The 17,102-nt window shown below is 40.1% G+C and overlaps 1 protein-coding gene across 1 annotated transcript; it reads right to left on the bottom strand.

Annotated features, from left to right (window-relative positions):
* Positions 1–15,341: 15,341 nt before the first annotated feature.
* Positions 15,342–15,770, bottom strand: LOC149192351 (uncharacterized). Its single transcript, XM_089406911.1, has one exon. It carries the CDS (start codon positions 15,768–15,770, stop codon positions 15,342–15,344), a length of 429 nt encoding a protein of 142 aa, XP_089263037.1.
* Between the last annotated feature and the right edge of the window lie 1,332 nt (positions 15,771–17,102).

Raw genomic sequence — 17,102 nt, 5'->3', positions numbered from 1 at the left:
GAACAATAGTGACCATAGAACTTTGGCATTGAAAGACAAAATTCGAAAAATCAAGATGGATAAAGGCAAGACCATTCCAAAATACTTGACCAAGTTCACTCATTGTCGTGATGAGCTTGGAAGTGTTGGAATAACCGTTTTCGAGGATGATATGGTGAGCCTAGCTCTCCTAGGCCTTCCAAAGAGTTGGAATAACTATTAGGACTTTGTCAATGGGAGGAAGAAGTTGCCATATTGGGAACGCTTGTGGTCGTATTTGATAGAGGATGAGATCAGAAGGAACACCAGAGATGGTTCCTCATCAAATACTAATGATGAGGAAATTGTGCCTTAGCAAGTAAGGCAAGGAAAGGGAAAGAGAAGGCATCCCATTCCAAATATGATTCTTTCCAAGGAGGTAAGCATAAATACATGATGAAATTCAAGTGCTTTCATTGTCATGAGATAGGCCATTTTTCTACAAATTGTCTGCTCAAAAAGTCCAAGAAGAAGTCCTCAGGAGGATCGGCGAGTAAGGCTTTGGCCTCTCAATTCGAATTGTAATTTACTCTCATTGCATGCATGGTGTCATCAATTATGGTTAATGTATGGTACCTAAACAGTGGAATTTAATTCCACATGACTGGTGACAAGGAGTTGTTTAGTAACCCAGAGGAGAAAGATCTACATATGCATATCGATATGGGTGACGATGGGAGGTATAGTGCTACTGGATTGGGTACGATTACTTTTCGGAGGGAGTAGGGTGCTCCTTTCACCTTAAGAGATGGTATGTATGTTCACGAGTTGAAGAAGAACTTAGTATCGATTTCCATGCTTGAGGATAGAGGCTATGATGTGATTTTCTTGAAAGGAAAGGTGTTCCTTCGACACATAACCATGGGTCAAGTAAAGAAGATAGGGATTTGAGTTAAGAATCTCTATAAGATAGAACTAGAGGATTGTGTTGTTTTGAGCACGAAAGAAGAGAAGATGTAGAACCGAGATGGTGGCGAGTTATGGCACAGACAATTGGGTCACTTTCATCATGGGGCTTTGAAAATCATGCAGCAGATCTCTACTGGTCTTCCCAAAGGTATGCTAGAGAAAGTTGATACATGCAAGGGGTGTACTTTGGGAAAATACACCAAAGATTCCTTTCACGATAGAGACAATTGAATAGAGGAAATTCTAGAGCAAGTTCATTCAGATGTGTGTGGACCATTCTTGACAACATCCACGACCAAACACATGTATTATGTTATATTTGTTGATGACTTTTCTCGTAAATGCTGGATATTTTTCATGCAGAAGAAGGATCAAACTTTCACAAAGTTTTGTGAATTTAAAGCAATGGTCAAGAAAGAGTCTGGTAAGAAGGTTAAAGCTATGAGGAGTGATAACAGTGGTGAGTATGTCTCAAATGAGTTTCAGAACTTTTTTGCAACAGAAGGGATTAAACGGGAGTTGACAACACCCCATAACCCACAGCAGAATGGGCTAGCTGAGATGAAGAAAAAAAGCATTGTAGGGCATCACGAGCAATTTTACATGATCAGGGCCTACCACTACACTTGTGGGTTGAGGCACGCAACACAACGGTTTATTTGCAGAACCGTAGCCTGCATCAGATACTTGGGATGAAGACACCATATGAGGCTTATTCCGGTAAGAGACTAGATGTTGGTCACTTCAAGATTTTTGGGTCATCAGTATATTTCCATGTGACCAAAGATGCATGAAAGAATCTTGAGTAGACAACAGAGTTGGGGATATTTGTGAGGTGCACTGATACACCTCACAACTATCAGGTGTACTTACTGATAAGTAGGATGACAGTGGTTTGCAGGGATGTCATATTCAATGAGTAGAAGCTGATGTGAGTTTCTCTTGAGAGGGAGCTTCAGCTACATGTGGTTGAGGAGCTCTTAGCTCCTAAGGTTGAGGAGCCTCATATTGGTGTGGAGCAGTCACATGTAGAGGATGCAGGAGTGGAGACATCCATTCAGGAAGAGTCTTCTAGATACGGGAGAAATCACACTAGAGAGGCTTACAGGGTATTGTATGATGCACAAGAGAATGTCGAAGCACCTACATCTCAGTACAGGAAAAGGAGGTCACCTGAGAGCTGCATTGGATACTTAGCTCTTATGAGAGGATTTGTTGAGACAGATCCATCATCCTTTAAGGAAGCAGTGCAGCAGCCGGTTTGGGTTGATGCCATGGTGGAGGAGTATGACTCCATAGTTCGTAACATTATTTTGGATGTGGTCCTGAGAATGGAGGACAAGTTAGTGGTGAGATCCCGATGGATTTACAAGGTAAAGAAAGTTGTAGATGGTAGTGTGGAGAAGCATAAGGCAAGGTTTATGGCTCGTGGCTTTTCACAGGTAGAGGGGATTAACTATGATGAGACCTTTGCTCCTGTTACAAGGTACTCATCGATTAGATCTATATGGGCACTATCAGCACAGATGGGTTGGAAGATACATCATATGGATGTAGAGACAACCTTCCTTAAAGGCACAATTGAGGAAGAGGTGTACATAGATAAATCTGAAGTTTTTGAGACGTTCGACCATGAGTCGCATGTATGTCGTCTCAAGTGGGCATTGTATGGGCTAAAGAAAGCACCCCATGCTTGGTACACTACGATTGATAGCTACTAAACTGGGTTGGGCTTCACCATGAATGAAGTGGATGAGAACTTGTACCACATAGTTATGGAAGGTAAATTGATGATCAGTTGATCAAGTCTTTCAAGGAGAACCTCGCAAGAGAGTTTGAGATGAAGGACATGGGGTTCATGCATTACTTTCTAGGCATGGAAGTATGGAAGGGTGATGGGGAATTGTTTGTGTCTTAGGGCAAGTATGCCAAAAAGATACTCAGGAGGTTCCACATGGAGAGCAGCAAACCCGTGGAGACTCCTCTAGCAAGTAACTTGACGAAGGAGGATGCACCTTCAGGGGAAGTAATGGAAGCTAATATTTACAGGCAGCTTGTGGGTTCACTCATGTATTTGGTGAACACATGACTAGATATATGCTATGAAGTTAACTAGCTTAGTCAAGAGATGGTTAGGCCTACCAAGTTGTGTTGGAAGGTGGCAAAGAATGTGTTGAGATACCTCAAGGGAACTACTCAGTATGGACTATGGTACAGACAGATAGAGGGAGTGAAGCTTCAAGGCTTGACCAATGCATATTGGGTAGGGAGTCCATCCGATAGGAAGAGCACATCAGGAGGGATCTTCAGTATTGAGTCAATAACAGTTTCTTGGTACAATAGGAAACATAGATTGGTTGCACTAATTTCGGCAGAGGTGGAGTACATGGCTACAAGTCAGGTAGCATGTGAGGCCATCTGGATGAGGAAGATTCTGGTTGGTTTGTTTGGTCATCAAATGGAGCCATTGTGATTTACTGTGATAATCATAGTTATATCAAACTCTCTAAAATCTAGTTTTTCATGATCGGCCCAAGCATATTGGTATCTAATATGATCATCTCAGAGATTATGTATTGAGGTAGATTATATTGTTGGAGTACATTCCCACGGAGGAGAAAGATGCTGACATTTTCACAAAAGCATTTTGAAGATGTAAATTCGAGTTTCACAGAGAGAGGATCAGGGTAGATGATAATTCCTTTATTGCTGAGAGGGAGTGTTGAGAAATGGCAACAAGAAATTCCAGTTTAATTTGTCCTTGAATTAAACTGTGAATGAAAATTGAATTCTATTCTCATAGCAACTTGTAAATAGTTAATTAATTTTAATTGACTTAATTAGCTTAGGAATTTTGAGTTGGAAGTATTTATGTAGTCATGTATATGTTCTCCCTAAATTTTAGGGGTCTAGGATGAGTTTATTTGAGTTTTAATTAGATAACTCAATTTGACTGAGTTATAGATAGTTAAACTAGTTCTAACTATTTTTGGAACTAGTAGAGGTCTAGTAGTGAGTTGGCGTACTAGTGCATCCTCAGTGCTACTCCAGCTAACTAAAGATTCCCTCATGAGAAACTCATGCATGTCAGTTCAGAGAAAGACCCAGTTGAGACTATAGTGTAGGGATAGTGTACTATCAGTTGTAGAATGATCCGAGTTGTACAGATAATGCATGCAATCATAAGAGGACCTAGATTTGGATTGCATAGTTATGGAAGAAGGAATTCCAAATTAAATATTGGTTATTCCTCTCAGGAATTGCGCAAGGAAATAGGGGCTCAGCAGGCAACAAAATTGGCTAAGTGTTGGTTAGTGTAGGCTTGTGAAGCAGAGAGTTGATCATACTTGTGTGGAATTTTTCTTGTGAGAACAAGCTTCATATTATCACTTAGATTTCTAATTAATGCTATAGATAGTTGTGGTTTTGAGTAGTGGATTTCCCCAGAAGAAAAATTTTGTTATGTGTCTTTGATTATCTTACTCTTGTTGATTATTTTTTTTAGCGATCTATTGGTTTCCGCTGTTTAAAGAGTAGAGTAGATTATTGTCTTGTGTTTTAGTACATTAAATAAGCTATGAACCTTTAGGAAAATATACAATATACTCTAAGGAAACAACTTGAAATACTTTCATCATCATGCATCTAAGAGTGTTATGTTGAATTATAAACATTTGAAGTTTAGCGTTGTATACCTTAGTGTCCACTTCATATCTTTGGCTAGTATTTTCCCAAATATCCTTTGTGGTATTCAGTTGTATGAGCTTCAAAAAGTTAGATTCATCCAAGATTCCTAAGAAAGCATTGACTTCCTTTGCATTGGTATCATATTGTTTCTTCCCTGCATCATTTGTGGGAATGGAGGATGGGTATTGATATCCTCCTTCAACAATTTCCCATACATCACCTCCAAGTGCCTGTAAAAATGATCTTATTCTAAATTTTCAAAATACAAAGTTAGTTCCATTAAACAAGGGTGGCTTAATAGGAAACTCTCCTTCTTGAATACTCATCTTGATGGATCTCCCTTTAAGAAATCAAGCTTCTTTTGAGGGACCTACTCTAATACCAATTGTTGGGTAAAATAATGATCGGGGGGTGAATCAGTGTTTTAAACTCAAACCGTCAAATATTATATTCTGAAATATGCATGCTATTGTTATTAAAGAAACCTACGTATGTATGCTACTTTAGAGAAAGAAACTTGTGTATATCTAGTTTACTATTTTTTCATGTATTATATCAGATGATTATATTTAATCATTACATTAGTAGATTAATTACTTTTCAGTATGCAGTAAAGGACATAAGGAAATCACGGAAAATGAGAAATTCACTTAGAACACCAAAATTTTTAGGTGTAAACCAAATGTGGGAGAAAACCTCCGTTGTTGTTGTCTTTGTCTTCTTTCTTATGATATAAATAGAACCTTCATTACAATTGTACTGATGCAAAATCTTATCAGTATTTAGGAACCCACCTACAAGAGGATTCAACGTCCACTTATTCTCCAACTCCTACTAGAAGGGATCTATAACCCTCAAATATTGTTTAACAACTTCTACTGGATAGAAGCTTCTACCCCCTTTCTGAAGGTTGCAACCGTCAGATCCTTCTGGACCACTTTTCAGAATGCTTCAAACTGGATCCACTTTTCAATCAACCATAAAACAACCTGCAGGCCACCTTTCATCACATTTTTAGACTGGACCCATATCAAGAATAAACCAAAACAAACATATCAAACTGAAGTACTGAATTTGAGACTTTGTAACACTACAAATCAATTGAATTTTTGAAGCATCAAATCACTGAATGTAGATCCAAACAAGAAACAAAAAAACAAATTATGTATGTGATTATACTAAATAATACTTGTGTATGTACACATCTCCTCTATGTAACACATGCGTACAAATCTTAGATTGTTTCAAGTTGAATTATGAATAATTGTAATGCTAAATAAATCAGTAAACCATACACAAAACAATAACATAATTTTGAACCAATCACATATCCCTACACTGAAGCATCATTGCCAATCAACTATCCCAATCATCACAGTTAGACACAAATCATCAAGATAGAGACATTATTGACATACAACAGAAAATAGAGAAGAACTCATAAGTTGCCATCATCAAACCATACTACAAAACCCTAGAAGTTATTTGTGACATCATTGAAATACATTGGCATACATACGCAACTACTAGGCTTAACACCTGCATATAGATCTTAACATAGTGAATAAATTGTTCTACGCTACTTGACTGAACTATGTCCGTGTATGTACGCGGAAAATAAGAAGAAAACCTACATATAAATCATGAAATACTTGAATCAAACTTCCGTTGCAATTCACAACATCTGTTAACCCCAAATATCGACACACATCATTATTTTTAGATCAAATAATCATCATAGTTATAGATCTGACATTATAAGAATAAATGGATCAAGCAAGTATTTTCATTAGTCTTCAAAACCTTTTCAGATATGTTGAATCTGAACTATCTTCTTTCTTCCTGATGCATGCCTATTTCAAATCAAATTACATAAATATAATTAATTTATTTGCACACCTAACACCTTGATCTCCATCTCCTTATATATGTTTAGCCTTAGCCAATACCTTAGGTAAATCCCTTGGTAGTGTCCTTAGTATTCTCTGATGAGATGAAATAATCCTTGTCTCCCTAATAACTATGGGATAATATTGTGGTAAAAACCACCGATATCCATATTACCATGGTGTGTATTTTGTCCGCGACTTTCACTCATATGACCTGCGTATGTACGCGAGCTTTCTTTTCAGGACCCACTATACTCTCTCAAACTTTACCTTTACCATCCATCTGTCTCTAAACTGATATTCCTTTGTCTAAATCACCTGTAGCATCTATATCAATCTGCATAATCATCTTGTTATCACAATGTTGACATCTTTATCAAGTAAGTTTCCATCAAGAACAACATATTAGCCATAATGGCAACAAAATATATTGTCACATCCCTTCTTCATTCATGGAAAACTACCATGAAAATCCATGAAGTTATCGATCATGATATAGAGGTGAATGCATGATATGGTATAAAACTTGCTTCCTATTATTCGTCTTTCTAGTATAATAAAGTATTAATCCTTTAATAACTTAAACTACATATTTTTTCATTCTAGGCCAACACACATAGCATTGTAAGTTGGAAGCTATATTCCCAACATCCTACAAATTTGGAGGTTTAATTTTATGATTGAGTTTCAGGCCTAACTATATCAATCCATCATGATGGTTATGGTTAGATGTTTGTAGATGGTGCACACTCTGCAAGTCCCATTTTTATTAAGTACTATGACAACTGATTACTCAAAAGGTGATGTGCATGGTTAAATTACTTCCTAATTCATTAGTTGTTGCAATTATTTCATCACTTCATTTACTTCTGAGATAGATTTTCTGTATAGTCAAATGTTTGGGAATGAAGAGTTAAGTAGAAACTATGTTTAATGTTAAAATTTCTTCATAAGTGGTAATGCTTTAGGATTTTTCAACACATCTATATATGGCTACAAAATAACCTCTAATTGATGCTTCTATTATTAAGCACATCCCTCAAAATATTTATTTACCATTACTAACTCATCTCCTTATTGATTATATCTTAATAAGAGCATTACAAACTTCCCACTTGAAACTAATAGTTTGTTTTATTAGCTCTTGTCATAGACATATTGGATATACATTTATATTCATTGATGTTGAAGGAATTTTGTGACGTCCCCCCATAACCTGGCAGGAAAATACATGGAGTTAGGAAATTTTTACAACATTTACAAACGTGTAAATTTTTAAATTACTTTGTATATTCCCTGAATGACCATTAGATAAACCATCATCATTACACAGAGAAATCTTTAGTAAAAGAATAATGAGTTACGCAACCATTAACTTCCATTGTTGTAGCATATTACCTTAAACTTCTTGAAGTAGACATTCATCAATTCCATAATTCTATTAACTTAGTTAGTGAATCACATACTTTATAATATAAACATCACATCATGCAAAGAATTAACATCATAAAAATAACACAACAAACAATCACATTATTAAACACCGACATAACCTAGAAACCCCATAGGGTGAAAACCAATGAAAAGTAACAAATGTTTAATTTTAATATTAAACACTCGTAAGGGTGTTCACCCCTCACTCAATGACTTATAAGGAAGTCCATCCCTTAACCATTATCATAAAATATTATAAATAATTATCATTTGAAATGCAACATAGATAGTTGTATGTTATTACAATTGTCATGATATCATTTACCCATAAAGACATGAACATTAAACCTTTCCAACTTGGTTATTCCCATCAGTGGATTATCCGGCAGCTAACATTACTTAAACAGACATAGACCACTAGTGTATTTCCTGCCACAATGGTAAGTACAATCCATCTTTCGCATCTGTTGTAGTATTTTCTGCAATTGCTACTTTCTGCAAACTTTGATATCATGACTAGATGAAATAATAATGAAGTCAATAATAATTCTTTATCAGTAATGCTTCAACATATAATTGCATGCATACATAAAACATTAACATATTATCATTCCATGCTTTTTTTAACATCACTTCCCACACATTAATAAAAGACATATAACTATCAGACACCACATTAATTTTTATTCCCCTCGCCCATAAGTCCATATTATTTTCCAAAGCACTACAACTATACTTATTCTTTTAAAGGAAACTCGAATGATAGCTATGGTTTAATGTGAATACATAAACTTTTCACAACAATTGTTATTCATACATCCAGACACATAATCTTTTCTCAAAGGGAGGCTAACATCCTCTTGCGTGCAAATGCATAAACTTTCCAAAAGAACGCTAACATAATCTTATATGTGCATGCCTAATATTTTGAGAGGATATCTAACATAATCTTGCATGCAAATTCATAATATTTCCAAAGGAAAGCTAACATAATGGATATTGTTTTTTTTTTCTACATAAAACTATTTCTATTAACAGAGTAAAGGTAAATTTACATCATGACCGAAGTCAAGAGCTCTGCTCCGGTAGGAGGCATAACTATCCAAAAAAACATATGTGAAAACTATCTAATTTTATGACCCACGCAGGGGACCGATCTAAGATACATATGATAGTGCAAAAATATCCAAAAAACTAAGAAACACCAAAGATCCCAGAAACTATCAGCCTTACAATCATGCCCAGTGGTGAGGGGCACACAACCAAAAGAAGAGGCTTGGGTGGACGAGCTAATCATCAGGGGACTCTTCTATAATACGACACCAACCAATATTTGGCAGATCCTCTGCTTGAGCCACGTTCTAAGCAGAGGGGCCCGGGTCAACCATCATCGCATCCTGAGCTCTGCATGCCTATTCATTTGCCGCCTGCCGAGGAGCATTTTCAACATTCAATTGAAAGGAAGAAGAGGGAGCTGGGATTGCCCTCGAACCCCTTGGCTGAGTCCTTGTATCTTCGGTTTGGCTTTCTTCCTGAAAAGCCAACGTGAAATAGGCAGTTATCCTGGGTCCATTCAGGGCACTATCAAAGGTAAAGATGGTGGAACTAGAGGTTGGGACAAGCCCGGGGTGGGAGCTGGTGGCGGGGGATCTCCCTCGTCTGCGTCGAGTTAAAGGGCGACGCCCCCCTGACAATTCACTGGAAGATGATTCGGTTGGAGCGCGCCTCGGCTGACCTCTACAGCAGCCCATCCTTGGTCGCAGACGAGGCATCTTGAAAACAACAGCCAAGGTCCAGGAATGCAGCACCCGAGCACTAACCAACTGTTGGCAACAGCTTTTCCTTCTAACCAAACCGCCTTTGCTGACCTTGAACCCGTCCTCCTGGTGAGCCAAACCTGTTTCAAAGTAATCCCTGCCTGTATCCGAAACCAATGACCAGAAAAAGAGATGAGTTACCGAGATTTGGAAATGAAAACAACAGTATAGAACACCGAAAAGAAACCCTTAGAGGAGTAGATTTTTCTTCTCTGAGAGGGCCAACCCAAGCGATAGAGGAACTCGTTTCCCCTTAGGCGACCTGAAGTTCGATGCGAGACCAGAGGCGAATGAGAGGAGCAAATTAACCATTGAAGTTGCCACCTCCCCAGGACCTCCCCTAACCTTATCATTCTTTATCATGCCTTAGGAGGCTCCTCCCATTACCTTTGCATTGATGGATCTCGCCTTCTGATGCAGGCTGGTGTGTGCAAAGGTGGTATCGATAACTCTGAACCTGATGTGCAAGCCGAACCATTTGTGATAGAATCCCATAAACTGATCTTTGCACTCGTGCCATGCGCCAAATTCCGTATCCCTTTTACACTTCTTGTACTGGTCAGGTAGGTAGCGATCTGCCTCGCCCGAACCCTGTCCTGTCATGTTAATATTCACCGCAAGCACCTGCATCCAGGAGGGCAGCATCCTTTTGAACCAGAAGTTTGCATTCCTGTTCATGATCATGGTTTTGGATTATGTCAAGCATCCCTGTGATTAGAGTGTGTTCAGACTCCACACCCAAGTTGGCTAGGAGGTCTGCTACCTTGTTTCCTTCCCTTTTAACATGAGTGAAGATGGTGGCTCGATTATTATGAAGCCATTGTTCTATGGCCTCCAATCTAGCTTCAAGTCTCCAGCTATTGGCAATTTTCCTAGCATGAGTCCCATTAAGGAGTTGTTTAGCCATGTTGATGAGGATGAGGGAGTCACCTTCAATTTCCAGGGGGTGAAAGTTGTGTTTTTTGGAAAGGAGAAGTCCTTGCCACAGTCCCTCCAATTCTGCCGAGTTGTTGGTATCCCATCCTATGTTGCCAAAGTAAATAAGGAGGGGTGAGCCTTCATGATTTCTGAAAATTCCCCCATATCCAGCATTTCCAGGGTTGCCCTTTGATGCTCCATCAAAGTTGAGCTTGAAAGTGTGCTTTGGAGGGGAGGTCCAGGATTCCTTCTTTGCATTGCTGCTTTCTGAGGGGGCTTGAGTTGGATTTCCCTGTGGAAGAGGCATATTCCAATTGGCCCAAAGTGGGAAAATCATCTGGCATCCATGTGCGAAGCGCCAATGTCTCTTTGAGGTTCAGACAGAAGTTGCCCCAGATGATCTCTAGTGGAGTTATTTGATCTTTGAATATGCGCTTGTTCCTTTCCTTCCAGATACACCAAGTGAGGAGCCCAGGAATCAATCTCCATAATTGGTTGAGAACTTCACTTTTGTATGGATTCTGATGCCATTGGCGAATGGAGTTGGTGATATCGTCTGACACCCTGCATCTTCTTTGGCATCGAAAACTGGCCTTCTCCCACATTTGGTTAGCAAGGGTGCAGGAATCCAGAAGGTGTTGAAGTGTTTCCTCCTGCGAGTTACAATTAACACATATTGAGGGACCATGATAGTTTCTTCGCCTGAGTTTGTCCCAAGTGAGTATTTTCCTATGCCCCACCAACCATAGGAAGAGTGAGACTTTGGGCCAGGTACCTGCTGACCAAATTCTTCCCCATATGGGATCCAGGGGCGAGGGATTTGAACATATGATTTTGTATGCCTCTGTGGTGGAGAAGGTTCCTTTTGGCAAGTAGCCCCAACGAAGGATGTCTCTGCCCTCGGTGTATCTTACTCGGCGTTTTTGGAGCTCCCTTTCCAGTTCCCTTATAGTTTGGTGATCCGCTCTACTGATTATCGTGTCACTTCGCTGCCACTGCCTGTATCCTTGATCTGTTTCCTGAGTCCAATAATGCCATATCTCTTCCTGATGCTGCTCTTCCCCGGAGTGGCCTGGAAGTTGACTGAGAATGCCGTTGAGCTTTGGCAACTGGTTCCATGCATCCGTCCAAAAACGAGTAGTTCTGCCATTTCTAACTTCCCAAAAACTGTGTTGTTGTATCATTAAGAAGTGTTGTTTGGCTGCGTTCCATATGAGTGAACCTTTTGCATTGGGCGTTAGTCTGATGAGCTCCTCCTGTGGCCTGTGGTTGGCATATTTAGCAGTCCAAATGGCCGCCCATGGTTTGTTGGGGGTGGATAGCCATTGCCACCAGATTTTTGCGCACATAATAGCATTACTATGACTGGGGTCCCTCAGTCCAATACCCCCTTGTTCTTTAGGCTTGCATGCAGTGGTCCACTTTACCAAATCCCATTTGTGATTTATACCTGTAGCCCCCAAAGAAAGTTGCGTTGTAGATCCTTTATTCTTTTAATTACCCATCTAGGAGCAGCAAGGATTGAAAATAGGTAAAGCAGCATTGCCTATAACACTGCCTTGATTAGCACTAGTCTACTAGCTATATTCAGAGATCTGTGAGTCCATGAGTTGAGACGGAATTCAAGCTTCTCGAGGAGCATACGCCAAGAGGTATACTTGATGGCTGAATCAATAAGGGGGGCTCCAAGATATTTAGAAGGGAGAGAGTCTATGGAGAAACCCAGAATACGAGCTATGGCACGCTGAATAACAGGAGGAGTGTGGAAGAAAAAAATTTGAGATTTGGTCTTATTAATGCTAGTTCCCGAAGCCTCGGTGAAGTCGTTCAGTAAGGATTTGTACATCGAAGCTTCTTGAACAGATGGATACTCGAAAAGCATGTTGTCATCGACAAACTACTGATGGGTTATAGCAGGGGAGTTGTGAATTGATAGACCTTTGATTTGCTGGGAGAGGAGAGCTTGTTTGATGTGGCGGCCCAAACCTTCCGCCATGAGAACAAAAAGGAATGGCGAGAGAGGGTCACCTTGCCGAATGCCTCTTGAGGGACTAAAGGGACGGGATGGTATGCCATTTACAAGGATGGAGAAGAAAGTTGAAGATATGAGACTCAGAATCCATCGAACCCACATTGGAGAAAAACCAAAAGCTATTAACATTTTTTGTATGTATACCCAACTTAGCTTATCAAAAGCTTTTGACAGGTCAATATTGAGAATCATACCTATTTTTTTGGTGTGCTTGAGAGAATGAATGATTTCTTGCGTGAGGATAATGTCGTCCAAGATCTGTCTCCCTTCCAGATAGCCGGATTGTTCAGGCAAAATGAGCAGGGGCAGCAGCGGCTTTAATCTGTTGGCTATGACCTTTGATATCACCTTGTAGATTACATTACATAGAGCGATTGGACGAAATTTATCCGGAGTGTTGTTGCTTTCTTCCTTTGGAATGAGCGCAATGAATGTAGAATTGAGAGAGGGCAAAAGCCAGTGAAGAGTGCGCGATTCCTCCACCACCTGCCAGACTTCATCTTTTATCAGCTCCCAAAAGGTATGGAAGAATGTGGTTGTAAAGCCATCCGGGCCAGGGGCTTTTCCTTCCTTGAGCTGATGCATTGTAGTGTCCACCTCCTGAGGTAGAATAGGGCACAGAAGGAGCTTATTGTGTTCTTCAGTGATGATTTTTGGCACATTTCGGGTGATTTTTTCAATAGCTGGCCATCTATCTGTTTGGGGCTCTTGATGAACTTGCCGAAAGTGCCTTATGAATTCCTGCTCGATCTCATCATGCTCTTCTACTCTTTCCCCATCCTGCTTCTGAATGAAAGGAATATTGTTGTGCATTCTCCGCTGTATAGTGGTTCTGTAGAAGAACTTAGTGTTTCTCTCTCCTTCCTTCAGCCATCTTATCCTAGATTTCTACTTCCATAATATTTCCTCCTGCTTTCTCCTCTCCTCCAATTGATTGTGAATGCGTTTCTCTTGTTCCAAAGTTTCTTCATTGTGTCCCCCTGTGATTATTTGTTGTTGGAGCTCTTTCATTTCCCTGTTTAAGTCCTATTGCGCCTGAAAAATGTTTCCAAAGGTTTCTTGATTCCAGAGCTTGATGCGGGATTTGAGATATTTGAGTTTCTATTGAAACTGGAACATTTTGGATCCCTCTGGTTGTTGGAAGTTATTCCATGTATTTCTGATGAATTCTTTGAATGCGGGATGAGTGAGCCAGAACGCTTCAAAGCGAAATGGTCTCCTATTGGCATTGCCCTGTCTTTGCCACTGAAAGGAAAAGGGCCAGTGGTCAGAACCTGTGTAAGGGAGAATTGCTGCCGCTATATCTCCTCCTAAATGGACCGCATTATCAGACATGAGGAATCGATCCAGTTTGGATGCGATTTGTTGCCTTCCAGTCTGGCGATTACTCCATGTATGCGTACCATTGTAGAACTGTAGATCGATTAAAGCATTGTTTTGGATGAACTCTTTGAAGTGTTCATTTTCCTGCTCCATCCTGGCTCGGCCCCCTTGCTTTTCCTCTAATTTAGTGATCATGTTAAAGTCTCCTCCAATGATCCAAAGGGGATGGAATCTATGGAGATTCAATGCTTCTATCGTATTTAGTAAAGCTATTTTATTACCTGCCTCCTGTGGGAAATAGATGTTGGTAAGATGGCCATGGACGTTTATGCCTATTATATGAAAGGTGCCCTGAATAATGTGGTGGGATGCATGAAAATCTGAGAGCATTATCGCTTGCAAGTTCCAGGCAATAGCCAGCCCACCTGAGGCCCCTGAGGCATCCACTGCTACTGAACAACTGCCTGGCCAAGCTCTGGAAAGTATGTTTCCCAGAGTGTTACTGTTACACTTTGTTTCTTGAAGGAAGCAAATCTGTGGCTTCTCCTGCTTTATCATGTTCTTTATCATTCTTAGTTTCCCTGGGCTATTGAGCCCCCTTAAATTCCATGAAGTAAGCTTCATGATTCACTACTAGCGGTGGGCTTGTAGTACTTAGTCAGCTTCGCATACTTGCCTGAGTCAACTAGGATTTTCCCTATTGCAATTGTTCGTTGGAGATCAGTTCTTCTCCCTCTCTTCTTGGAGTCTTTTGTGATTAGACCGCCATCCCAATGACTACCCGGTTGAATGCCTAACTGTTGTTGTTGATACGCCCTAGCTATGATGACTTCCAATGTGCTAAGCTGATGCTCTGGAATCTTGTCGTAATCCTTCCTTTTGCATGCTGATTCGAGCTCCAGAATGTCAAGTCCTCCCAAGTCGAAGCTTTCCAATTCCTCGTCCATCAGTTGTGGATGGTTCATGTCTTTTGAGGCTATGGCTATGCTCATGGTTTGGTTGGGGATGGCATCCACATCCATGTCCTTTGCTTTCCCGTCTGAGATCTTCCTATTCTCCCTAGGTGACCCATGGTCAACTTCGGGATGGCGAGGAGTGGGAGAGGATCCAGAGGGTGGAGGGTTGGTGGGAGCGGAGATGGGCGGGGATCTAGGCTTCGAATTCAGGGGCTCATCTTTAGAGGTATTAGCGAGAATCTCGAAGCTGTTGCTGGTGGAAGGAAAGGATGCGGCTTCCGGCAGGGGTTTTTTTCCCATTTGAGGGATTTTTGTGCATTATTTTGTGATTTGTTACTTTGGTGAAGCCATCTTGGGTCTACATGTCATAGGGATCAGGGGATTGAGGCTTCGCATTCAACGGGCAGTCCTGAAAGAGATGCCCATGAGCATGGAATTTGCGACAGCGAAAGGGTACTTGTTCATAATCCAAGGGTTGAATCCTTTCATAATCATCATGGAAGAGACTTACCGAGTCCGGCAAGGCCTTATCCAGGCGCATGAAGACACATATGCAGGCATAGGATGTATATGTGCACATATTTGTTTCTTCTGCCGATTTTTTATATTCCCCCAGCCCGTTTCCAATATCTTTGAGCGAATCTTCATCCCAATATTCCTCTGGCAGCGAGTACATCCTAATCCATACTGGTGCCCAACTGAGGTCCTCCTTGTCCGGGATTAATCTTTCTACCCACTCCCTTAGATACAAACCTGCAGAGTTGAAAAAGTATGGCCCTTCATCCATTATTCGATTCCTGTCTTCAATGCAGAGAAAAGTCACCGTGAAAAACCCTTTTGGTCCCAGCTGCAGAGTGATATGACCCTTGGGTTTCCATTTGGCCGAGATCCATCCATGCAATGCTTTTTCTGTTGGCCAAAATCTAATAAATTTTCCAATGAGTGCATGGTCCTTCATATACTAGATTCTCCCATTGATCCTATGACTGGGTAGTTCTATCTTGGGCCTTTCAACTGCTATGGGTTTTCATGTCTTCGAGGTGACCTTAGGTGCTTTTGCATGCTATGTTTTCCTTTCTGGTATCTCGTTACATCTTTCTGACTGACTGGGGAGCGCATTTGTCTTATCTTGCAGAGCGGGTTCTCTATTATCCGCTTCCTCATGCTCCGACCCTGAAGGTGAAGACCAGGTTTGCATTGAAGGCTCTCGATCAGAGGTGGGGGAGGGCTTTGAGGCCCCCCCCTGGGGGTTTCCCATTTCCGCTCTTGCTAATCCAGCGGCTTATTGACGTGCTCGATTAGGCGACTACTATGGTGCAGCTGAGGAGATGCGCTCTGCGTCGTTGCAGTGGTTTGCATAAACCCTAGATGTAGAGCTCTCAATCACTGATCAAAATCATTATTGGCAACATAATGGATATTGTTAGTGTTAATGCAAATATATATTTTTCTAGCTCAATATTTATGATCGTTATGTATGTAATTACATAAAATTTATCACTAGCCCCCATAGCTATTGATTTTGGTGCATGCAAATAAGTAAAAGAAAGCTAACATTGTGGACAAGGTTTCTATGAATGAAAATGCATGTTATTTCCAGCTACATCTTTCCAAATGAGAGTTATTAGCAATACCTATTGTAAATGAAAATACATGCTATATTCGAAGTAAAGATAACAGGATAATTATTCTTTCTTGTGGGTAGATACATGTACTTATCCAAAGGAAATCTAACATATTTATTGCATGCATTTACATATTTCATTTTAAAAATTCTAACAAAATAATTATATTCTCCTCTACATGCAAATATAGATATCACTCTTTCCACGAAATCTTTGATAATGGCTTATTCTTTTCATGCAAGATCAATATAGTTAACTGAGCACAAAACAACACATTATTTTCTAAGAACAATAGCACATTACCTATCTCTAGATGTACATAAACAACTATTCTTATCGTGTTGACAAATCAGATGGGAACACTTTGTTTTACTCTATTTTTTGGGTTTTAGTAATCAGCTTTGGGCACAGTTTTCGAACAACTGGAAATGAATTTTTGAAAACCAAAAGAGGTCTTTTTTCGGAACTAGTTGATTTAGAAAAAACATCTCTCA

Source organism: Pinus tabuliformis, chromosome 2_2 (genome assembly GCF_031772625.1).
Source record: "Pinus tabuliformis cultivar Carrire ecotype Pingquan chromosome 2_2, CPIR1, whole genome shotgun sequence".
NCBI lineage: Eukaryota > Viridiplantae > Streptophyta > Pinopsida > Pinales > Pinaceae > Pinus > Pinus tabuliformis.
This window is presented reverse-complemented; position numbering and strand designations above follow the sequence as displayed.